Genomic DNA, 26,883 nt, shown 5'->3' on the forward strand with positions numbered 1-26,883 from the left:
ATTATTTTGAAACTGTTATAGTCTGTCAACTTAATTATCTAAATGGAAAGATTCTGTTGTCATTATGCAAAAAAAAAATCATCAGTCAATGATGCTAGAAATGTTATTATTTTCGTTTTATACATTCCTCTTCAGATGAAATTATTATCTCTAAACCTATAGGAATCAATAAATTTTTGAAATTCTGATCTGTACTATTATGAATTGTTCATGTTTAGATCAGATGAAAGTTAGTCAAAATAACAATTGATTGATCAATGGACGGTGATCAATGTCATGTGTGTCAAGTCCTTCTTAATTCAGGTCTAATGCTACCGATAAAGTTGCAATGTGACGACTAATCTAGGTGACTAGATTGGAATACTTCTAAAGGATGGGAAAAATTTAAAAAAAAGATTATTTTAAGTTAAGATGATAAATAAAAATCAAAGTTTCAGCCCGAAATAAAGATCCACGCTAATGATAATCATTTCGTATTATATATTTATCATTCAGTCTTTCTTATTTAATTAGAGATTTTGTCTAAATTTCTTAGTATCCTAACTACTTAATCTCATATTCATACATTATTTCACTTATGTTTATATTGCTAAGAATGCAGTGAATTATAGAACAAACGTGTAATATAGATATTTTTAAGTATAGTAAACAACATGTAAGTGCTTATATTGACTAATTGTCAAGTTCACCTTTAGATATTCGTACCAACAAATTAATCATATACCTGAGAATGTTTCATAATAAAACGTTTGATTATTGATTTTACACTTAAAAGTTATGTAATAATTAATGTAAAATTTCATTATAATTACTGCTTACCTGATTTGCTAAAATATTAAGATTTAAAGCTGATGGAAGTCCAACTAATATATTTGCTATTAAAGCGATTGCAACAGACTTTCTATGACTAACTATAGAAATAGAAAGTTAGATTCGTATTACTTTATTCAGACAAATATTTCAATTTAAACGGTACATTTAATGTTAAACATATTTTAAAAAATTGTTCCATATACTTATAGCTTTAATATAACCATATTAATTGAAATAGATTCCATACATTTTAATCTTCATAGAAAAACAGATAAAACAGTTATATCACAGGCATATCTGAACACTATTAGTCACAACCGTACAAGAGAATTTCGGGTACTCATTTCCAAGTAAATCTCAAGCCATCTGATTGTTATAGTTTAAAAAGAAGACGTTTTGTAGAAATCATTTTAATTTATAACACCGTTAGATGTCGGCTCAGTAGTCTAGTGGTTAAGCGCTCGCGCGCGAGACCGACAGGCCTTGGGTTCGAATCTCGCAGGGGCGGGGTCGTGAGTGCGCATTGCTGAGGAGTCCCATACTAGGACGAAACAGCCTTCCAGCGCCTCCAGGTTTTTCATGGTGGCCTAGTTTAAATTGACTCATGATCCCAACTATTGAGATTATAAATTACATTTGTCAGAAATTGATTTTACTTAGGGTACATATGTTGACAATAGAATTTCAGAAAGCAGGAGAAAAGTTTACTTTTGAATATTAGAAAACTAGTCGATTCTGCTTATTCTTTTGAATAATAGTAATATCTTTTTATATTATACTTCCACAACTTATCCGTACAAAACACATAAGGGATTTAAATAAACTAAATTCATTCCATACTTTTTGAAATAATATGAAATTTATTTAAAAGCAATTTTTCAATCAGCTTATAATATAACCTTTGATATGATAAATTTGTCTTGACTATTAATGATGAGAAAGCTTATATCATCTTGTAACGTTAATTTAGTGACTGGTAAATTTATATATACTATAAGATATTAACTATATTGGGATATCTTTCATTTAGAAAGTGACTAAATGACATATTCAACCTGGATTTCGAAGCATATAGTTCAATAACTAGATAATATCTAAAACACAGAAATACACACCTGATAGTCATTAAGGCTTGATCATAAATACCACTCTGTCGTTTACGAACGTAGGTCATGGTAGCCTAGATTAATTTATTGCTTAGTTGAAGTTAATAAGAACTCTACTTGTCTCCCAGAACACCCACACTTAACGTTTTTGATTTTGATTTATTTGGTTTGATAGACGAATAAATTATGTGCATGTTTTGAAACCAAACCGACAATATCAATAATGGGAATAAAATTTTAAGGAAGTGTATGAAGATAATAAGTGTCTAACAGAATCAAGACAAAAATGACTTTGTTGCGATTTATTAGTTAGTAAAAATGATATTTGGGAAGCGGACTGAACAAACAATATTTTCATACTAATAACCAGTTGGTATTATGTACCCACTCGACGAGACAATATTGAGATCAGTATTCATAATCAAACATGGAGTTCTAGTGAAGCTTTCATAGTTAGTACACCTCTGTTTATGAAGTATGATGTAAATAATATCAACTGAACATTTTACGACTAAAATTATGTATAATAATCTTTTATTCTCAGTTTTGCTTTTCTTCCCTTTCTCCTATTAATACTTCACAATAACAGTCATTTTTTGTTGATTTGCTTTGAACATCTATCAATCAATTGTGATTACATTTGAGTCCTACAGGAGGTTAGTCACGGCTCGGATAGCTCAGTGGTAACGTCTCTGACTGTGATGCTGGATGACACGAGATCGAATACGCCAGGGAGCACCAGTTCCCTCATGATTACAGGTACACCTTGCTGACGAGTGCCAAGTAGCACGAAACCCGGGTCCAGGGTTTCCTGTTGACTACCTCCAACCACCATCTAAACATCTGTAAACACTGTTTTGATATGTACCCTTAATATCATTACTACTATTATCAATCTCTTTTAACACATTATCTATACAGTTTATTAATGATCCAATTACTTAAACACTACAAAAAAATTGAATGACATTACTATAATAATTATTATTATTCCCTTAAATGGATAAACTCTGGGGATAATTTTAGTATCCCTCCATTCTAGACAATCAATTATTACATGGTTTAATGTATTTTTCTTATGCAAACAGTTGTGAATTATTACGGTTTTTCAGATATCTTTTCAAGTTCGTTTCATAGTCATTCATGTTTAACTTATTTGTAAACAACCCACTCATTAAAATAAAAGTTATCTATCTTATAGGATGATCTAAATATAACTGTATTTAAAGGTGTAATAAAATGACGGAGGTGATCTAAAACTGTTGCTTTTTTCCTCAAAGTATCTCAAACAATTTTAGCCCATTTAATTATCATAATAGTTTTATGTGAAAAAAAAGATCAACTTGAAAAATGTCTGTTATATCCTAGCGAATAATAAATTACAGGTAACTTCTAGGACTATTAATGGACTAATATTCTATAAATATTCTTATTGTATAATTATTCAATAGTTAGATTATGTATATTTATATCCTCCTTATTTATTTGTTTATTTATTATTATACGATTTACAGTCCCTAAATTATGCTCAGTTCATTAACTACTGCCTCCCACGTTCAAAGCCACTTTTTGGCTGCATTGTGAACAAGGTTATTTCCTATTTTATGGTGCGTTGCGGTCTGTTTGTTTGATATAAAAACCCAGTATGTCTGCAATAAATGATTCGATTCGCATATTGGAAGCTGGTATTTGGTGTTCTGGACTCAAGTGGACGGGCTAGGCGGACATAGGACCAATAAGGACGCTAAACTGCCCATACCGGTCGAACATCATTGGTTTGGTACAGTGCTAATATTGTATAAGTCGTATTTTGATTGGTGGATAAATCAAGTGATAAAAGCCGGACATAAAGTCATAACAATATCAGATAAAAATACCAAGTGATAATTGGATTAACTCCTTTCAAATAACAGACAGCATATTACAACGTTTTGGCATGATCTCGTGAATTTTTTATAATACTCTTTACATTTTCAGCATAAAACCACTAAAAGATGATAACACTGAAACTTATTAATCAACTATCAAAAGGTAGTAAATGAGCATAAAATAACTGTTCCGTTTTATGCTTCTGGCTCAAAGTTACGAGAAATAATTAAGATTTAAGAAAAACTTTTCACTTGTAAGACAGGAAACTTTTTCTGTTTATTATACTTTGTTATATTTCGCAGTTGAAAATTAGCTAATATCAAGAGAGTATGTGATTATGTGTTTATGGATATTAGAGTTACCTCAAAATGAATATGACGATTGGTTTACTGCCTTTAAGATTGCCGAAATTACGAGAATCGATTCAAATTTGTCTACATATTTTTACAGTTATTTTTCTATAGTTTAACGGAATCAATGTTTGATTGGTATAATTAAGTTACTAGCTAATTAAAATGTGATCATTTTGCTTTTTTACTCTATTTAAGACTAGATAGGCTGAGACTGATTTGTTGTCGGTCTTATCTACACCTTTTCTGGAAGATGTTTATAGGTATGAAGATGTGGTTTTCTCGAACATTGGTTAATCCAACTTGCTTTAAAATAACATTTGAAGTAATGAAACACAAATATGTGTCTAGTCTAGATAATTTATTTTTAGTCTGATTGTTACCGTCATATAAGAAGATATAAATCATTTACAGTTACATACTTTCTTATTACCTCTTTTAAAAATAATTTATATTAACTTTTGTGACGATATATTTGATTGTCATTTTCATTATATATCTTTTCACTGAGAGTACTGTATAAAACATTCACTTAATCTGGAACAGTATTATATTTTACGTCTAATATAAAAATTTTAAAAGATAGCTCAGAACGCGAATGTTCTAACGAAATGTTAACTTTGAAAATAACTAGCTACAATATAGATGTATTGATAGTCAAGATTATAGTCTGATCTCAAGCGACATAATGGTTAGTCTCACCAAATAAGAACAAATCTTTAATCATTCTAGTCAATTAGATTATTAAAAAGCAAATTCTAGACTTCTACTAAACATATGTGGAATTTATCACAATTGGATCAGACAATAAGAACTAACACATTAAATGCCGACTGAAAATTTGTTTTGTTTCAGTAATTCCTTGTGAAGACTATGAATTTTTGTCTATAAATCCTCTTTCGAATAATAAACCTTGAGTTGTTATTATATATAAATCAAATCGTATTTATGATATTGCAGTTTATTACATGAATGATTTTCTTTAAGACGAGAACAAAAATGTACAAACACATAGAGTTCAACCTTTCTTCAAATGTTTTACTGTCTATTCTATGTTTTCGTAGTCAAAGGATTAGTAGTAGTTGCTAAATAGAATTATAAATGCGAGTAACCGACTGTTTCTTATTCACATAAATAATTAAGAAATCTCAGGCTAATTAGTATCTTTCCAAATTTCAGACTTTTCTATACCAGCCTATACAGAATACTTGGAACTTAATAATCCAAAAATAAATCAAATAACTTATATGTTTTAAATATTTGGTCGCAATTAGTTTCCACTCATTAATATGCATCAGATAGCTGCCGTTTACTGGATAGTTTGTACATGTAACTATGTACATCAGTTATAGTTTATAATTAGCTAAACTATAATTAGAAATTAACATTTTATTCATTTAAACAACACAAAAGCAACTAGAAAACTTAACAACGAAAAATAAATCATATATCATCAAAAAAAATACTATCGTACACTGAAATATATATTTTTTTCTCACCTCCACAGTCATCCAATACCATTGTATAAACTTCCAAGTCTGAAATTGTAGTGCTTAATCCAGCAACAGTAAGACAAATAAAAAACAATAGACAAACTATTCTTCCAAATACGCCCAAACTCTCAAATAAAACTGGAAACCTGTTTAAAATAAATTTTACAATTACAATAGAGTAGTATGAAACAAATATCCATCAGGTATCTAAAGTGATCACAAAAATCTATGATCGATCATAAAGCCATAATTTAATTCTCTAAGAGACAACTCCTATCTATTTGAATACAAAATAAATAGAGAATAATTTCTCTTTGTATTTATATCAAGAAATTAATAAATGTAGTCTCTTTCTATAAGACTTGTGATATAAACTAACATACCTTACAGAGAAATTACAACATGAACCTACAATAAGATGTAATGACTTTAAATATACTTAAAAAAATCCTTGTTATTTATACTCGGTTGTAATTCCCGTCTTTTCTTAGTCTGCTGTACTTCATTTGATTAGCTTGTTTGAACTTATGAGCTGATATCAGGTGTTCTGGATTTCACTACTAATCTCCACTAAGAATATTTATACAACAATTTATGATTTACTTTTTTAACTATTATAGATACTAAGACCAAAGCAAGTTATAAATACAACATATTTTATTTCGAATATTGTTTAATAAAAATATGTTGTCAGTTAAGGGGTTGTGGAGATTGTTAAGTTTTTAGTTGAGATCATGAACCGATTGATGTTACACCACTATTGAAAACCTGTAAGCACTGGTGAGGAGTCCCACAATAGGACTACTTTGTATTACATTTAATCATTATAACTATTTGATGTATCACATTTAAAGCAAATTATTGACATTACATTGTGAAATATCAAATTATATATTCGGTAACTGATAATGAACAACACATCAGTGTAACAGTATAGAGAATCAGTAAATATGTTTCATTTATATATCATCTATGTACTTATTCATGGAATCATATTTTGATTTGTGTTTAGTAGAATACGTGATCATTGAAACAGAATCCAATATTTTATTGTCTATGAACATTTTATTATTTTATTATAGGGGGGTAGGAAACTCAGATATTTCAAAAATATTTCACGAGAATGATCAACAGTCAAACAGTAAATTAATGATCACGAGTTATAATAAATCATACTACTTATAATAGTGATACAAAATGTCACTATAAAACTACTTAACAATCTATGTTTATTACTCGAATTAAAGTTTATCTGACTTAATTAACGTTTATACATAGTTCTAAAGTTTAGTATTTATAATCTATCGTAAACTAAGCATTTCGATCAAATGTATATTCAAAAGTTCATAGTTCAATATACAAAGTCTAAGAAGACTAATGACTCAGTTGGTCAGTCAGCTACAAAGTAGGACCAGGCACATATGTGAATCATTACCAAAACAAAATGAACACCGGATTCATAGAAGCAGTTAACTCAGTGGTGTAATACATAAAAGGAAGATTTCATGTAAGGACATAGTACAGAAAGAAAGAATTAGTTGGTAGAAAGAAAGATATGAAGCGGTTTTTATCTCATAATTTAAGGGAAGATAGAGAGTGTATACACCTACACCATTGTGATCGATTCTCAATCATGTCATACAGAGTCTCCAACCATTGGTTACAATAGTCACGCGGACCACAACCAAGTAGTCTGCATCAACCAACATGGCTCAGACTAGAAATTAGTGACTTCAAGCACTGATGCCACGTTTCAGTTTGGTTGCCCTTACTTTCTTCCAACCATCTCCAACACTAGTCAGCATTGCGCTTCGAGACTGCTGACTGAGTTAACTAGAATATTTGTTTTTACTTATAACAACTCATGCGACTAATTGAAAAATTATATTAGACGAGATAAGATAAAAAATGTCATTAATTTATACAGTCAGCAGTTTAGCTTTATATTGGAAGCATCCTAGATTTTTAAGAACTGTGTTTGATATCCATTCACGTTTCATGGTTTAACATAACATACTCTTCATTATCTTTTAACTTCGTGACAATTTATTAACAAATATAGCAGACCTGAAGATAAAAAACCCAAAGAAAATACAGCAAATAAAAAGCCTATTTTTATTCGACTTAAAGTTAGAGGTGATAATGTCACAGGATCAATCAATATGAGGCTAAAAACTGAACTGACAAGAACTTATCCTACAGCAAAATTGATTGTCCTGTCCAAATCAACATGTTCTTTGACACAATCAAAGGTCAACAGGTATCCCTTTCATGTTACCACCAACTGTGTATACAAAATCATATGTATCTGCCAAAACAGTTACGTTGGTAGGACAGAAAGGAGAGCCTACGTCCGATTCAAAGAACATATTCCGAAAAGTTTAACATCAAATGGATTGAAAGCATTCAACAGTGCCATCACAACACATCTCCTTGACACAGGACACGAAGTCGATACAATGAAGTCCTACAAGTTGATTAATAAACAATCAAGCTCCAACGTTCTGAAATTCGCTGAAGCATTAGCAATCAAATGTCTAAAACCAGATCTATGTATACAAAAAGAGACAGTAATAAATCTTTCTTTGCCCTGGTAACAATACCCCCCTTTTATTCCGTTAGTTCTATTTATTTATTTATTTATTGCGTCATTATTCCAACTCTTTCTGAAAATTAAATTACATCACACATAACTGACTGATTTCAATTCATATTTTCTTCACTACCATTAATCTATTTTCATGAGTTCTAATCACTATTTCAATGGTCTGGAACTTTCCCTCTCAAACTTTATTTATTCGAGACAAAATTTTATAACCTCATTAACTCTATCGGAATCTTTGCTACACCATGAGACATTTATTCATCCTTAATCACCCTCTTATGTATAAGTATGTCAATATCTGTAATAATGTTGAATTTTAAATCTTGTAGGTTGTAAGCAGATGATGAGAACCTAACGAAACAAAATGAATTCATATTATTCTGCACCAATCTTTTTTCTTGCTCTCTTTGAGATATTAAAGGGAACTATGTGTATGAAATTTCTCATTCTGTCTGTCTGCTCTTCTAAAGATAAATGTTTCTGTAATTTTTGTTTCACACTGCATCATCAGTTGGTGTTTGAGTATTGATATGTATTAGAGAAGCAGATTAAAGTGAATCAATTTGATATGAGATCTATGCCTGTTTATAACGAGGTCTTCTAAAGTATTTATGAGAAAATATCAACATACTGTGAAAAATGCGTAGCTACCGATTAGATATTTAAGTAGTGAATTTTTAAGTGATTTTTTTCGCAAACAGTAACGTGATGTCTGCTTTACTGTAAGCATAATCTATTCCGTTTTCACCATTTGCATTTTTAAACTACTTTTGTACTAAATTCGAAAAGAAGCCAATAGCCAATATACTATTTTATTATTCTTTTTTTTCTGTCTGTGAATTGTCAAGGGAATAAAACAATATTGAGTGTATTTTATTGAATAAATAAGTATTCTTTAAAAACTCTTCTACATTAGAACTAATGTCTTCATGGCTAAATAGTCAATAAACCTATTCTATCATGATATTGAGCAGATGGTTTTATTTCTATTTTATTTTCATTAAATATTGAGCATCTCAATATTAAAATACTACTCAAGTTTTATCAACCATAATGCCAAAATACTACATTTTTTATCTTAACAACCATGAGTGATTCACAAGTATTCTTTCTGTGTTTATAAACTTCTGGTGCTCAGAGGTAAGCTGTATCTTTTGTATCATACTCTACCAAAGTACTGATTTGTATTTCAATTGTCTAAGAGGTTTTTTGTTTACTAACCTGAATCAGTCGCAATAGTCAAATGTACTAATTTCCAAGTTGTTACCTAAGCATATTAAATATATAAACAATTCATGTGTCGTAACCTATTATCCATTAGTTTCTTTAGTGAGATTGTAGTTGAGTGAATGCAGATTACAAAATAATCACTGGTTTTTAGTTATAAGCTTGATAATGTTATTTTACCTTATTCAAAGTCGTAAAATATTTAAGCTAGCAATAGACCAACTTCAGAAAGCTTCGTTTTTTGTATATTGTATTTGGTAAATCATGTATTCATGCGATGGCAGGATGATAATATCCAAGATATAAGTCACGAGAACAAATAGAGAACGCAAAACTGACATCAATTTGATGAATTTAGAATATAATTAGAACTATGTTGAGTACGTCCCGACCGAAGCTGTTACCTTGACGCGGTGGTCGGGCTTGCCTATCGTGATGAACCAACCGAGATACATTGGCTGAAACATATGTTCCTGTAGGTTCTACCATGCCAGGTAGGTCGATTGGTGAACGGTAAGACTAAAAGCAGCAACTCAAGGTCTGAGGGCGAAGTCGTACTGCTGACTGTAGAGGGGTGTGACAGCAGTAAGGTCTTTCCCTCGGACGACCAGCATCTGCAGCGATGCTGCCTTCCCACAAGGAGGGGTGAGGTTAGAAAAGGTCGATCCTAAAAATGTCACACCTCACCTTACCTCACGGATTTCCGTCTCTGGCGGTAAGGCCCTTTGAAGAACGGAGCTAACACATTAAAAACCTTCCACGAAAAGGCCGTGCGCGAACGGCCTCAAGCAGTTGTCCCTTGAGCTCTGCGGTCACGCTCCCAGGCCGTTAAGACCGACGTTAATCCGAATTCCTTTTCAGGTTCCCCAAGAAATACCCTTCCACGGTGTGGGCAGCCGGGAAGTGATATCAGCCCTCATACCCGTAACAGCACACGAGACCAAGGTGGTCACATTCAAATCCTTCCTACACCTCCTAATACCTCTCTTATCTCCATGACTAACCCTCCTCACGTCTCTTTATCACCTCGCACCGCTAGGGCAAACGACTCGAGTACGTGGAACGCTATTCCTGGTCTCCTGAAACCACGCTCTAAACTACACGTAGGAGCTTTTAACGTATGAACACTGTGCCAAATAGGACAGGAGGCTTCCTTAGCTAAGACTTTAGAATCCCGCGCCATCGATGTGTGCTGCGTCTCCGAAACGCGCATACAGAATCCGAGTAGCGTCATTCATTGGACCTCACACTTCGTGTATCTGGAAGCCCTGATTCTGCTTCCCGTGGCCTCGCCGGCGTAGGCATAGCATTGATTCCTAGGGCAGAACTAGCTCTCTTAGAGTGGATCCCAGTAGACAGTCGTTTGTGCGCTGTCCGACTGAACGGAACAGTAAGGATCCGAAAATATTTGGACACTCGTCGTTGCCTCTTCGTCGTCTCTGCCTGTTCTCCCACTGACTGCAGCTCAGATGACATGATGTTGAGTACATACAATGATTCATTATCACACTATGCTGCCCAAGTGTACATATCACGAACAGAATTGCAGATGATTATCCTTACTTATAGATGTTGACACTATATATCTAAATATATTATCATTCAAAATACAAACATCTAAGTTTCTTACAGAACAGTGTACTTTTTCTAGCTATTTTATTGACAATTTAATATTATAAATATCAGTCGTTAATCGAGCCTAAAGACCGTTTTATTTTCATAGGGATAACTTTGAAATTAAAAGTATTAAAATATTTGGCTTTAAATATCTGAATCTTAGAACAGAAAGTCAACAGAAAGCCAACATCATTTATTTACTGTTTCAAATATAACGACAACATATTTTAATGTCACCAATTTTGTTTATCAATAATAAATTGCTCCACTACAAACAGTTATATACTAGTGATTATTAACTGGTAGTTGATTCACAAAAACATTATTTAAAGAATCGTAACAAAATATATCACATACAGATTAATGAAGGTATTATAATTATCAAATGTGATCGTTTATTGTTTACTTTCCATTATCTTAAGGAACAACCGCATGAGATATATTTGTTCGTTTAACCAAATTTAAAAATGTAACAGTTTGTGATCTTGGAATGAGTTCCTTCTAAGAACAAAGATTCTAATCAATTTCCCAATTTCTTATAGTTCTCTAGTTGATATCAAACTTTAAAAAGACCAATTTTAGTTAATCTCCATACATACATTAACCAAATATGATTAATAATACTTAAAGTTGTTTCTAGTTTTATTAAATTCTAAACTACTTTAAAATCATATTAAAATTATTAAGATATTTGAATATGAAGGTAATAGAATAAATAAACAATAAACTAATTAGAAATCATTATTTTGTCAGAATTTATTTGAATAGTTTACAATACAACTGTCAAACTTATTTCAATAAGTTTACTGGTGAAACAAAAGTACAAATAATTCAAAATGGTTAACATAGGAACTAATGATGAAATCTTGTATTTTTTTTATCATAGAAGAACTTATATTCCTTTTATTGATTGTAAAGCTATTACTTGATATATGCATTGATAAACTAACGGCATAAAAACATGTGTCAATAAAACATCGTTAAGTGTTGGGATATTCAGGAAAATATCCCAAAAATTATCCTGTTAAGCCTAATGCTATCCTTGGACATGAAATGGTATCATCTTATTGGTCAATACTTGTTTAACGTGTCATTTTCCTACTGGCCATTATTGTACAATGTTATTTTCTATTTTGTGGGACGTTGTGGTCTGCTTGACTGGTATATAAACAAAGTATGTTTGAAATATAGTGATTCATATCTCCGAGGCTGTGACTTGTGTTCTGGACTCAACTGGCTGGGTTAGATAGGGAAGCGAGACCAATCAGAACCCTAGGTCGTTCTACGTGTTTGCGCGTCTTTGGTCCGATCAATAATTCGCTACCCTTAGTCAGCAGCATTTATTTTTCACGTTATAACATTAAGTTACCCATATTTTATTCAGAGTTAATTAGTTTATTTGCAGCCAATTCAATATGGAATGTCATTCAGTTACAACGTAGGACCAGGCACATATATGCATCAGTCCAAGTTGCCATACCTCATTAGCACAGCAAGACGAACTCAATGATGTAATACATAAAAGGAAGATTTCATGTAAGGACATAGTATAGAAAGAAAGAATTAGTTGGTAGAAAGAAAGATATGAAGCGGTTTTTATCTCATAATTTAAGGGAAGATAGAGAGTGTATACACCTACACCATTGTGATCGATTCTCAATCATGTCATACAGAGTCTCCAACCATTGGTTACAATAGTCACGCGGACCACAACCAAGTAGTCTGCATCAACCAACATGGCTCAGACTAGAAATTAGTGACTTCAAGCACTGATGCCACGTTTCAGTTTGGTTGCCCTTACTTTCTTCCAACCATCTCCAACACTAGTCAGCATTGTGCATCATGGTAATATGTGTTCAGGCATACGCATCACGTGGCATAAACATCTCAGTAGATGAAGATTCACATCCTCATCAACTGATTTACCATCATTCCCTAATACTCTACGTCTAACCTCACTATTACTTACCCGGTTATCCCAACAGATGCAAGCAATATTTCTAAGGCATCTGTGGTCAAATAATATTAACTTATGAGTATCTTCTACTCTTAATGACCACGTTTCTCAGCCGTAAAGTAAAACACAGCGAACTGCTGCGCAGTATACTCATCCCTTAATTGATAGACGGATATTTCACCTTTGCCATAGGTGACGCAATTTGGTAAAAGCCAGACGAGCTTTTCGAATCGTGCTGAGATTTCGTCAGACACCAACCCATTACGGCTGATCAAACTTCCAAGATAAGTGAATATGCCAACGCGTTTGACTACTTAACTCACTATCCTTAGTTCAGGTGTTGACGCAGGCCAGTCCTGGAGCAGAAACTTGCGTATCCCAAAAATTCTGACACTGCTGCTTAGTGAGTGATAAATCTACTTTTCTTCCTTTCTGGTCCAACACTTAATAATAATTATATAGTAGCCATGTGTTTCATTCATTTAAATTTTGGCTGTTTATTGAAGTAGAAATGTATAGTCTTTGGGAACGGAGTTACACACAATCATCACTGTCATTGATGCATAGTCATTTACTCAGTTTCAATCAAAAATATACTTACCAAATAAATGTCAATCCAGTACTGCCAGGTCCCGTTTGCTGCATGATTTTTACAATCCCCAAACGCGTTAATGTTGGTGTATTTTGTATCAATGTTGCAAAAACAGTGGAAAATACTGTAATCGAACTTATGAAGCTATAAAATATAAAAGAAGTAACTAGTATACTTTTTGTAGAAAATAACTTTTAGAAACAGTGATATATTAAAGTAGAACCATACGGTTCAAATATGAAATTTTAATACTATAAAATACAATTATGCAATGACACATACCACACTATAGCAGCAGTTTTACACAGTTCTTTTCATTATTTTTTTATTGTGTTACGTATGAACCTGAATTAACTTTATTCTAGGTCATCAACATCAGAACAACTCTGTAAATCTACTAAATGTGTCCTTCAGATATTAATTTGCTCAGATGATTAGTACTGTATATTATCAAATTATAAATAGTTCTTCCTGCTACTAAAAACTTAGGTTCATATTTGTTTTATCGTCAAATGACAAGATTATGATTCACAAATGTTTAAAGAATTAGTTTGCGCTTTATAAGCGACCATCGATTTGAACCTAGAATATTTAATAGCTATCACTTTCGATTACTGCAATCGAACCGTATATTAAAGAGTAAAGAGAATACTCTAAGACAACAAGTATTAGTTTTAAATTATATAAGATAACGATTTTTTGTGTTAACTTATGTATTCAGAATATATTATGAACTTCGTTTCCTAAAGTTGAATACCACAAATTATTTTGCTTACATTCATACTTGTTCAGTGAATTTCTTCAATCTTATGTTGTGTTTTCAGGGAAAAATCACTTGTCTCAATAAATTAAGTTATCGAGTAAAATTTATTCTTTCCTAGAATCATATTCCGAGAAAATAAAACTTGAAAGTCCTTAAACCGTTGAGACTCTAAAGCCTTATTTCTAGCACAAATTATTCGACATGTGATTTGTCGCGATGTAACTTTTATTTGAATATTTAGTAAATGCAAGCAATACATAATAATAACTCTAAGTAAACCATCAGAAATCATTTCACTTCACCAATTTAGTTTTTCAATTTACTTTTATACAAGGCCAAAATGTACTTACCTGACTAAGTTATTTAACATTGGAATAATTGTACCATATCTTACCGCTCCACGCTGTCTACTCATAAATGCGGCAAATGTAGCTAGTGCTCCAATACCAGCACCTGTATCAAAGGCATTTTGACTTGCTGCAGCAATCCACATCTCAGGATCTTTTAAACTACCTGAATGAAATATGGATATAAACATCAATTTAACGGTGTGGTTAATAAATAGCTTTAAGCAAGCTATGAGTAGCAAGGTGAGAGGTGAATTCACTTTATCTAAAAACAAAAACCTACCTCGTTTTTGATGAAACGGTGAAATATTAATTACTGATGAATCTTTCATCTTATTCGACGAGAATATTGCTCAATCATATTTTTTTTATAAATATGGGAATTTCTGTTACCATATAAGCGTGTCATGGCAATAAGCAACAATTTTAAACAAGTAATAAATAAACTTCAGATTGACGTCTGAACAGACAAACAGACACCAGCTTGTTTGTTAAAAAAATGACACTTGTGTTATAGGATAAAAAGAAAACTTTTTTACTCTCGATGAGCTAAGTAAAAACTTAATTTATCAGTAAAAAAGTAACAAGTTAAAAGGATGAAATTGATAATCATCCAAAATATTGATCTTGCTACGATATTGTAGTTATCTTGTACATGATAAACAAGAATAAAAACTATTATCATATTAGTTCTGTCTAGTACTTAAACATGTACGTAGATAATAAACGTCCTATTAATTTGAATTATTACGAGTAATTAACTTAAATTGGTCATTCGTTGATAACTAGCACTATGATCTTGACTATATGACAATAGCTACTGCCAAGTGATCAATCAGTTCAAGTCTATAATTCTTGCAAATATCAATTTGTCTATCAAATGGATCTCCACGCACACCTTTGTATACCGTCTTGACGATATTTTGATAATTCTGTTTTATTTGCTCACATTTATTTTAAGTTAACTGTTTACCGTAGAATTTTTTTATCTGTTTCATTCATACATCTTGAAACATCAACTCTGGGAGGCAGTTACATCTAGTTGACGAATCCCAAATAGGATGAAATGCGCATCCTGGATTTCACTGCTGACCACTATCCAACTTTGCTTATAATGCTTGTGATTTAAAGCAATATCGAGGCAATCCGCACAGTATGAAGATATGCCAATAAGAGACTGATCAATTGCAGACCTAAACAACAATGGGAATATATAATCAAACAACATCAAGTGAATTTAAAACATCGAGACTAAGCAACGTTTTGGCAATTAATCATAAAACAATTGAGATAATGAACTAAAACTATACTATTGTTTTAATGGATTATGTTTTTACTGATTTAGAAGTGATTATTCTGTGTATCGTAGACTTTTTAAGTAATAAGATTATCTTCTAAATTTCATTATTAGTTAATTGAAGTTGATCAACTTACTCCATGTAGGTGTGAATAAAAATTTAATTCCTACTTCTGCATAAGTTCGAGTCAATGACCACCCACATGTAAACATCACAATAATCAATAGGAAAGGAACAAGTATGTTGTTTGCTTTTTCAATCCATTTTATACCCCCATATATACAGGCTGCTGCCATGATTACGCTCATACATTGTGTTAGAACAGGCCAATATGAATCCTGAAAATAAATCATTAAGTGATAATAAGAACAATTACAATAATAGTTTCAAACTTGAAAATGTGCTTATATTATTTACAAAAATATGAAGTTAATACGATATTTTATTAGATTCCTCTCTAACTACAACATTGATTACCCAATGAATATTATACTTCGATCTACAAATTTATTACAAACACAACCAATGAAATAGCAAAATTCTTCATATTTAGTGAAGTCAAATCTAGCATGGAGTATTGAATTGATCATCAATAGTTATAACTGAATTCGATATTACTTAATAGTTATATCGGATCCATAGTTAATTATCGTATTTTATTCTAGACTTCATTCCTACAGATACTCATTGGTGTTTTTCCATTAACTGTAAATGAACGAAGTTCAAGTTATGTTCTAGTCATATACTTTTATTCAATGGGAAAATTTTCAAGATGAAAATCATTGATATAACTGTCAAATAATACGACTTCAACGGGAATTAATTTTAACAACTGAGAAATCTTCAAAAATAAAAGAAATGCTGAAAACCTATTCTATTATTACTTTGAAATTTCTAAGCAGTACACATTCATTACTCCATGCTAGTTCGAATTAGTCAACTTTATTTGTTTAGGAAATTTTGTCTTTTATTTATACAGTATTTCCTTAAAATAATCTAACAAAATATAATATTCATGAAACAACCAATAATATGATGCATTTACATCACAAATATGAACATAGTAACAATCACTTTTTTTAATAGTTGAGATCGAGTCAGTTGAAACTAGACCACGATGAAAAATTTGGAAGCACTGGACGTCCGTTTCGTCCTATTGTGGAACTTATCAGTAGTACACACCTACGATACAGCCTCGAGAGATTCGAACCCAGGACCTATCTGTTCCGAACGGTCGTGAACCCCTAACCTCTAGACGGTGTTTTCACGTTTTCCATTGTGGTCTAGCTGCAATTGACTTATGATCTCAACTATTAAAATTACTATAATATCCACAAAGACCCCTTCTAATATTAAATTATTTTTTAGTTAACGTAATATTTAAGTGAATTGAGTTGAAACAGAGACATTTATTGACTAATTAATTTTTACACTGATTGACCATTACTCATTTATGTGCTCCATAAATCACTGAATTGATTTTGAATTTTATTTCTTTAGGAATAGTAGTTATCTATTAATGAAAACGATTGCAAATAAATGTGTAGATAAGTGGAAAATGTTTGATAAGTCGACAAATTCGAAAGCTCTAACAATTTTTCCCCATGTACATTTAATTACAATGACAGTGTTGTTGAGGCCTGAATTTGTGTTACTTTAACGAAATCATTTGTTAGTTGAAAATGTTAATTATAATTCAGAAAGTATGTGGCGAAACTCTAATTTACAGACGACCTTTGAAAGAATTTTAACTGACCTTGAGAATATCAGTCAATTAACGAACAGTAGGTATAGAGTAAAAATATATCATACAAAACCAAGAAAATATAGTGGATACACTTCTTATACGTGGTTAAAAAACTTGTCAAAGTTAGAAAAAGGTTCAGAGGTTCTAAAATCGTAATGCATGCAGTAGAGGAAATCATCCATTCGGCTACAGAATAGTCGGCCTCCGGAGCCATGATAAAGTTTCAAAAACTCTTTCAGCCTCGACCACATAGCTTCAATATTGTTTGTGTGCACTCCGGTTGTCGAGTGCACAAAATTCCACTTGTGAATAACGACACGATGCACATAACCAAGCCTACGCAGGAGTCTGTAGGCTCTCGAATCATCCTTATATATTGTAGTAGCTGGCTGCAGCCAGTGTTACAGGTGCTTTTATTATCCAGTTCGCGATAATTGTCATAATTTGCCTCAGGAATTATGTATAGGATTTTCATCACAAACTGACATCAGCTATAATGCCAGAGATCTATTTAGCCAAATGGATGGAAGGATTCCGCGTTAAAATCCGAGATCTATTATCTTATACCTGATTGATTCATCCACAACTTATAGTCTCGCCGTTTTATTTGTTGGAGCTGCTCAATTATCACGTTTTGTACAAAATTCCCTGTGAACCGATCGTACGTTAGCATCAAGCACTGAAGTTGACGCCGTAAACTTGAAATCCTCCAAACGCCTCTGACTGGCTCGTCCATAAATTAGAGTCTCGCCTTATATATTCATGTTTACATTTAGAAATTCATAAGAAGTTCTTTAAAAAATGCAACAATTCAGTAGATTTTGATTACATCATTCAGTATCATGTTGTTTTTGTTACATTATCCTTGATATTATTGATAATATCTGTTACAAAATTCAATTGCTATCGCTTAGAATAGATTAAGTAATGTATGTTTATTTAATGTCGATTTCGTTTAAAACTTACGTTCTTCACAGTTTTCGCAAAATAACTGGTGGATTAAGGTAATACTCACCACAAGCTTCTTGAATGGCTTTTGGTTTGTGAATAGAAAAAAATAGTACGAGTAAATGAAATTAAACTATTAAAATTGAGTCGTGATTTCTTTGAAAGAATTAGAAGAAATGTATCTGGTCTGCTTGTATCCGTTGGTGTGATCAGTAGTAATAATTTTAAAAGATATAACGAAAAGCTTGAAGACACTGTACTCATTATGTACTGTTTGCTTAGATGTTTATGGTGCAAACAACAGATAACCATTTCAGGTAAGTCAAACTTCCAGGTGATAAATGAACAAGAATTAAATTTTCGAAACAATTTGAAATTGTATCTGCTATTGTAGTGGACTGTTAATTTTTAAGATTAAGATGTTCTAAGTATTCAAAGTTGGCGCCTACAATGACACAATCTATATGAGTAAAAATGAACATTACTTCATAATTACACTTATTTCTGTTTTTTTTTTAAAATTCCAGAATAATCACCCTGGCAAAATTATTAAATCTTTCTTTGCTTTCCATTTCACTTTTAGGTAAACCAATGAAGCAAGCCATATATGAGTAGTATAAACACCAACCAATAATCACTGGATAATAAGCACTGAAATTTAAAAAATCAACAGATGAATTAGATGAATAAGTTAAATCGGTACTGAAAATTCTATTTAATACTGAATCAAGAACAGAGATATATCAAAATGACGTATATGCGTAAATTAAGATAAACTATTCGTGATGTTTGTTTACTCTGAATGTAGTTTTCATCCCAGGCCAGTTGGAGAATGTTAAACTAATAACAAGATGGGAACAATTGTCTTGTATCAGACTCTTCATCAGTGGTTATCCACGAACTCAATAACCGAATAACCTAAAACTATGTAGTTTCAAAACAAACTAACAATAGATGTATCATTAGGTTGACATCCAGTGCTTTAAGTTCCAACTTCAGTCAACTCGTTTAATTTTGTCTGCAGATACTGTTAGTAAGACACAAACTAGGATAAAATAGTCACCTAGTGTTTCCTGGTTTTCAGTCATTTTCCAGTTGATCCTAGCACATGGTAAGAACTAGTTCCAAATAACCTGTCTATCTGAAATTGAATTAATTTACTTATATGTATACTGCATTCTACAGTGAAAACCTCGATAATCAATGTTTGTAAAAACAATTTTCAACTTCCATAAAAAATCTTATATACCACATTCATAATGAGTGATCAGATAAACTGGTTAAGCTAAGTATTTTATGTTTATCTACTCACATTAAAAACAGCAGATTCTCAAATGAATGTTTATTTCAATTTCCTGAATAATTATCAAATGGCTTGCAATTCAGTTTAAACAACACCTGCTTTCTAGCATTAAGAACAAAAATGACACATTCATTAAATACCATTAACTGTACTCCTAATGTTACTTAAATAGATCTTGATTTAAATTCATTTGGTAATGTTTACTTGAACATACTCATTGGTGTTTAGGACTGCGATTGATCAGTCTCTTATTGGTATATGTACTTACTGTGCGGATTGCTTCGATATTGCCCTAATTCATAAGTATTATAAGCAAAGATATTTAGTGGTCAGCTGTGGAATCCAGGACGCGCATTCCATCCTATTTGGGACTCGTCAACTAGATGTACCTACATCTCAGAGTATCAGTATTATTATCAGTAATTTCAAATTCATACAAAAAAGGATTCAATATCTCAATTTTACAGAAAATAATAAGCGAGAAGTTATTTCATTAAACTATTTAATTAGAAAATTAAACATAATCATAAAGTAGTTGTATTTTCTTTTATATGGTACGTATGAAACACATTGTTAAAGTTATTTTATCGCGTTTGTTTTCTTCTGATCAAACATTCTCTGAATATGAATAACTACGGTGAGACTATCATAAAATAACACGTGATTAATTTATGACTACATATTGTAGACTTTATTCATTAAATGGAACCCATCAGATATCTTTTTCAATATTATTTTATTGAGAAAAATTTATGAGTAAAATAATTAGGTCACATGAGATAATTATTATTTTATGATAATATCATGAAAAGGTGATGTTAAATTGTCTTAAAACTTCTTCATCGAGTTATTTATTGAACATAATGTTTGTCCTTCAGTTTAAATCATGACTCAACTAGATTTTTTCAAAACCTGAGATTCTTCTCTTATATTGTTATAACAAACTTCATTTGTGTTATCACTATAATTATGTTCATTCCTTAAGTGTTGAAAGTTGTTCATTTCTTTTGATTCATATAGTCTCAATTGTGATAAGCTGGACAAACACATGATTTGATCACTTTCTTAGTGATTTATGTTAATTGTACGAATTTAATCTTCACTAATTCACGTTTCTAATTAAATAACAATCATAGTGTTTGTTAATCCGAACAAAACTATGTTGAATATTGACAGATTTGTAGTACTTTATTGGTTATGTTCGATTTCTTAGTCACCACAAATAATTCTCATGCTAGTTAATATTGTTTATTTGATACTATTCTACAAAGGTATTTACCTTTCTATATCAAAACATTTGGTGACTGGATTATTGAATACAATGATGTGAAGCATTTCCGATTATTTTTATTTTAATAGCATGAAGTTATTACTATTTGTAACTTGCTAAAGGTATCAGTGAACTGAAACAAGATAGCAGTAACAATTTGTTACTTTCATTGTAATTATTTGAGTAAACCAAAAATGTTAATCTTTTTAATACTTTCTTATTTCCAACAACATTTAGCACTGATCCCAACTTTTGAAAATACATATGAGTGAACTGTTCGAAGCTCTTACGGACTGTATACTTATCTAATTCTCTAACAAAAATGCCTGATTATTTTCAGTAATTTATTACTTCACTACTGATTATGATTACTATTTCAGTTAAAATAAGGTCAATTCAATATTTATTAATAAAGCTAACCTTAGAAAAAATGTTACCGATGTAATCCATCCACCAATCCATGCAAATTTATCTCCAAAAAATTTATGAAATGAAGCAGCCACAGAATTTCGTGTAAAACGACCCAATGTATACTCAACAATTACAATTGGAACAGACCATAAATAAAGCACAATTACCCATACCATATAAAATGTTAATGAACCTAAAATGTATTGTATAAATAAATAAAAAAAATTTTTTAAAAAAAGTGAAAACCAAATTTTATATTGTGATAAATAATTACAGTAACTATGAGAAAGGTCATAATTAAAATGATTTTAATTGGAAACCATATTTCAAATAAATAGGTAATATGGAAATTATTAAAAGTATTATTATATTTTTTTAAATATCAGGTGATGGCACCATAATGAACAATTTGTGAAAAATAAATTGAATAAAGTTTTAACTGATAAAAATGACTTTTTATACAAACAATGAATAAATGGTTTATGATTATGATGATTATGAGTGTATACAGAATAAATATTGCTATACTAGGTGTATATTACATAGTAATATGTTTATATTAATTTTCGGTGAGACTATAGTTTATGGACGACCGCCGAGCGACACTAAAGTGACCTTGAGAGTGTCAACCTACTTACTAGGGCTAAAGAGACGTTATAAAGCAGTTTGAAGAATAAGCTTTATGATTTACAGTTGGTGGTTAGAGTTAGAAATTAGATTTAGGGTTTTCATGACGAAATGACATCAGCTATAATGCCACGACTCTATTTAACCAAACCGGTGAATGAATTTCGCGCCAAAACCTAAGACCTGTTATCGTAAATCTGATTGGTTCGTCCATAAATTATAGTATTGCCATAATTTCTTTTAGTGATTATTAGATTGTAAAGTTCATTTAGTATAAATTTATTTTGCTTAAACGTTTGTAGTTAATAGTATTGATGAACTCAAACCTGATTTGTGTATTCAGAAAGAGACAGTAAGAATCCTATTACTACCTTGATAATTCAATTTTTGGTCATTAGTTTGTATTTGCTAATGTTTAGTTTGTTATATTTCTCTTTCATTACCGAATTCTTATTTATGTACATTTAAACCACCGATTCACTCATACATTTCCACTCACTCGGTTCTCTTAAACTATGTCAACTCTACAAATCCTGTTCAGTTACTATACAACCCATGTTACCAGGTTTTAAATTCCAGGAATCTTTTGCAAACCCTTCATTACCTCTAAAATCATCACACAATTTATCTTGTGTGTCATTGAACTTCACTCAATTATTACATCACCTACCACTTATATTTTTTACTCTAACACCAAATGACCTTCAACCGGTTCTTGAACATATCTATATGGTTATTATTGGTAAATGTCGTCATCCCAATTCAATTTCAATTGTTTCACACTATATCCTACTTCAATGCGAAATTTTAACACATATTTGGTTGTGGGCAGCTGATGAGAAACCACGAAATATAATGAATTTATATCATTCGGCATCCATGTTTATTCTGGCTTTATTTTAATAATAATGTAATTACAAATCAGAAATCACATAATTTATTTAGTAATATGAATTTGATGAAGTTTTGTTCTCTGAGTGACCAAATCATTCAGCTCAGAGAACAAAACTCCATCGAAATCATCCACCCGAACTTCAAATCTTCTCCAACATGGGATAGTATGAATTGGGTACGAAATAGAAAGTAGGGTGGACGCTGAATAAAACGTTGGCAGGTGTTATAATAATAATGGTAATGATAAGGTGTGTGAACAAGATCAGTATAAGCTGTAAAAATGAACATTATTCAAATTACATCACCATATCATAAAGATGATTATTAAATAATTAGGCCAGAAGTTAGCCAGTGTAAAAGGAGCGTTTGAGCCCATTTCTTCTGAATGTAAAGGTCCACCGAATAGCGATTGCTTCAGTCTGATGGATTTAGGTAAATTTCCGTTAACAAGATATATTATTATGAATAATTGTTCCATTTTGGCTGTACTGAATGATCTTAGCTTTAAAAATCATGAAATAATAATCACGTTTAGATTTTGATTTACTTTTTTATTTTCTACTAAACTTATATACATAGTTACTCTCTATGATCCGAATACGCATAAACAAATATCATAAAAGAGATATTAACGTTTTCCACCATACTAAAATTTTGAAATGATGGGGAAGATTTGTAGCTCAGGTGGATGACCTTGACGAAATTTTGTTCTCTGAGCTGAATGATTTGATTTCGGAGCTTTCATCGTTCTTCTGAACGATATCATCAGCTGAAAACTTCAGGTAGAAGTCTCTTACCTTAACAACCAAACCATCCAGCTCAGAGAACAAAACACCATCAAAATACTAAAATTTATATTACCATGTAAAACAAAGAGTCTTTAATACTAAATAACAAGTGTTAAGAAAATTTATAAATCAATAAACAATCATTTATATTCTGACATGATATTACTTGTTATTTGAATTCATTGTATTCACATCTTTTATTCTTACTTGAAATGTATCATTTATCTCAGTCTAATGTTCTCTGATATAATCAGTTTCAAAGTTTCGTTACAAATCTGTATTATTCAATATCAATCGAAATATAACATGGAAACCTCTTTTTTTATTAAAAACTACTGAATTAAACAATCTTAGTTTATAGAAAACTCTTAAATCTAAGTAAGCGAATTTAGATCCTTATACAATATATATATATATATATATATATATATATATATATATAAAACATATTACCTTTATCATAACTATAAGTTGCTAAAATTCTTGAAATCTCCAAATATTTCCAAATCCAACTACACATCCCAAACATGTTAATACAATACCAAAACTTGAATTGAATGTTGATTCATCAACTTCTTTTATATTATCAGTTGGTTTATGTAAACTGGCATTTGAAAATCCCTAAATTAATAAAAAATAATTAGTTATTTTTTTTGTTTTGTTTTGTCAGAAATATAAAGTTTTAGTCTTCAACATTACCTTTCGACTTATTTCTAAATCTCCATTAGAAAGTGAACGTTTTGTCTTTTCTGATAATATCATTGTAAGTAGAAATTACATGAAATTAGATAGATAGAAAGATGCGATAAATAGTTCCAACAATATATATATATACATTGTTGAGAAAATTTATTCAATTCTTTTAAGCACCATTTATGTCCATTTAACTGTGAAGAATAAACAGCTGATATAACGTAAATTAGCATAATATTAAATATTTTCCAAATAACACAGAATATAAAGGTGTAAAAATGAATTTAATTATATTTTTTTTATATCATATAGTTGTGTAAATTAAACTATGGAAAATTTCGAGGCATTTCTGTATGAATAAAATTATGATGTTTATAACTATCGATAACATATTCTGATTTGATAAGTTTATACAATGTAAGTAGTGAATTCTTTAATTATAATATAAATGTTTATACGAATATTCGTCAAGATTAGAACGAATAGTTTGACAGTAATTGAGCGCCGAGTATAGAGAAGCCATTATATGTGAAAATTATATTTGAAATATTCTCAGCGATTGGAATTTAACTAATTCCAACGTTTCGTCCAGCTAACTTGTCTGGACTTCTTCAGGGTAATAATCAAAATCAAAATTATCAAATGATTAGAAATTTATCTCAATCGTTGAAATCATGAGTCAATTGAAGCTAGATCATCAAGGAAAACCTGGAAGCACTGGATGGCCGTTTCGTCCCAGTATGGGACAACTCAGAAGTTCGCATCTACGATCCCGCTCAACCCGAGATTCGAACCCAGGACCTGACAGTTCTATCAGACCTATCATCTCACTGAAGACAATGGAGGACGATGGTGAAATTTCGTGGACTGGTCCAAATTAGACATTAACCGGCTCAGTGATCTAATGGTTAAGCGCTCGCGCGCGAGACTGATAGGTTTTGGTTTTGAATCTTGCGAGGGCGGGATCGTGGATACGCACTGCTGAGGAGTTCCATACTAAGACGAAACGGCTGTCCAGTGCTTCGAGGCTTTCCATAGTGGTCTATCTTCAATTAGCTCATGATTTCAACCATTGAAACTACTAAAATCTTCACAAAACCCCTTCTGAGAAATTTATCTCTTGGATTTTTATTATTTTATGTACCCCATAAACAATAGAATATCTCGAGTTGTAGTGGTAACAGTGGTAACTGTTTAGAATGCTTATAAAGGTAAGTTATTGATTGGAGCGAAGTTTTTATTACATCTTAGTGGTACTGTAGTGAAGGGCAAAACAAGTAGGGATAATCGAATGTATTTGAACACAAAATTAAAAAATCTCTTAATAAAATCTGTGAACCATACAGTAATTACTTCATGTACTAAATGTTAATCAATCTTCTCAAAGTTCATTATTCCTTTGTTTCCGTAGCAATCATCTTCTGTTCTCGTTCTGTTTTTTGTTGATTTTATACGCCCTCCGCAACCAGGCATTCCACTATTGATTGATGATACATACTACTTATAACTGTCGACATCAGTAGCATACACGTCAGTACGAACTGTAGAATTGATCAATGTGTGACATGACATTGTAGACTTTTATTATTATATTTATAAAACTTTTAAACTATAGTCTTTTTTTCACTGTATTATACTGTGAAATTTCCTCTTGAGTTGAAAAGTAATTAATTTACTGGTTATATATATAGTGATGTCTGAAATGGTTGTAATACATTTGGTCAATAAAATCTAAAAGAGTTTTGGTTGACAATGCTACCTTTAAGTTGAAGACATATTCGTCAAGTATATCATGGGTGTAAATGAAATTAATAGACTGAATATTGTAAATATATACCTTATGTGAAAGAATATTCTACAGCATTAACTGTAACAACAGTTCAAAAGGGTTAGAAACAATTGATTACATAATGAATAAACATTGATAGGAATATAGTGAGTAGAATTCAGTTGAGAGATTATTAATTTGAAAGATAGATGAAAAATAAAAATCAATGATAAAATAAATGCAAGAAAGAGTTTTTTTAAAAATTTAGGGTGCAGCGAAAAAATATTTGTCACCAAAGCAAGGAAAGATTAACAACCGTCTCCTTTTGAACACATAGGTCAGGTTTTTGACGCCTGATGGCGACAGCATCAGAGAAATTCAGAAGGCTAGAGTTTGG

General features: G+C 31.2%; 1 protein-coding gene across 2 annotated transcripts in view; it reads right to left on the reverse strand.

Annotated features, from left to right (window-relative positions):
• MS3_00007221 (uncharacterized protein) overlaps nucleotides 1–24,815 on the reverse strand; it is a 28,936-nt gene extending 4,121 nt beyond the window's left edge. The window contains exons 1-9 of one of the 2 annotated variants that reach the window (XM_051215476.1): nucleotides 24,725–24,815; nucleotides 24,479–24,646; nucleotides 21,726–21,909; nucleotides 19,269–19,383; nucleotides 16,174–16,375; nucleotides 14,743–14,905; nucleotides 13,639–13,773; nucleotides 5,638–5,777; nucleotides 820–911 (exon numbers count right to left, since the gene is read on the reverse strand). In XM_051215476.1, the coding sequence (XP_051073677.1) occupies nucleotides 820–911; nucleotides 5,638–5,777; nucleotides 13,639–13,773; nucleotides 14,743–14,905; nucleotides 16,174–16,375; nucleotides 19,269–19,383; nucleotides 21,726–21,909; nucleotides 24,479–24,554 (1,107 nt within the window). In that variant the 5' untranslated portion in view covers nucleotides 24,555–24,646; nucleotides 24,725–24,815. Of the gene's footprint in view, nucleotides 1–819; nucleotides 912–5,637; nucleotides 5,778–11,559; nucleotides 11,642–13,638; nucleotides 13,774–14,742; nucleotides 14,906–16,173; nucleotides 16,376–18,750; nucleotides 18,925–19,268; nucleotides 19,384–21,725; nucleotides 21,910–24,478; nucleotides 24,647–24,724 lie in introns of those variants that run through there. The other variant, XM_051215477.1, reaches the window with a different exon arrangement.
• Between the last annotated feature and the right edge of the window lie 2,068 nt (nucleotides 24,816–26,883).

The sequence above is a fragment of the Schistosoma haematobium genome, chromosome 1, assembly GCF_000699445.3.
Source record: "Schistosoma haematobium chromosome 1, whole genome shotgun sequence".
NCBI classification, from domain to species: Eukaryota; Metazoa; Platyhelminthes; class Trematoda; order Strigeidida; family Schistosomatidae; genus Schistosoma; species Schistosoma haematobium.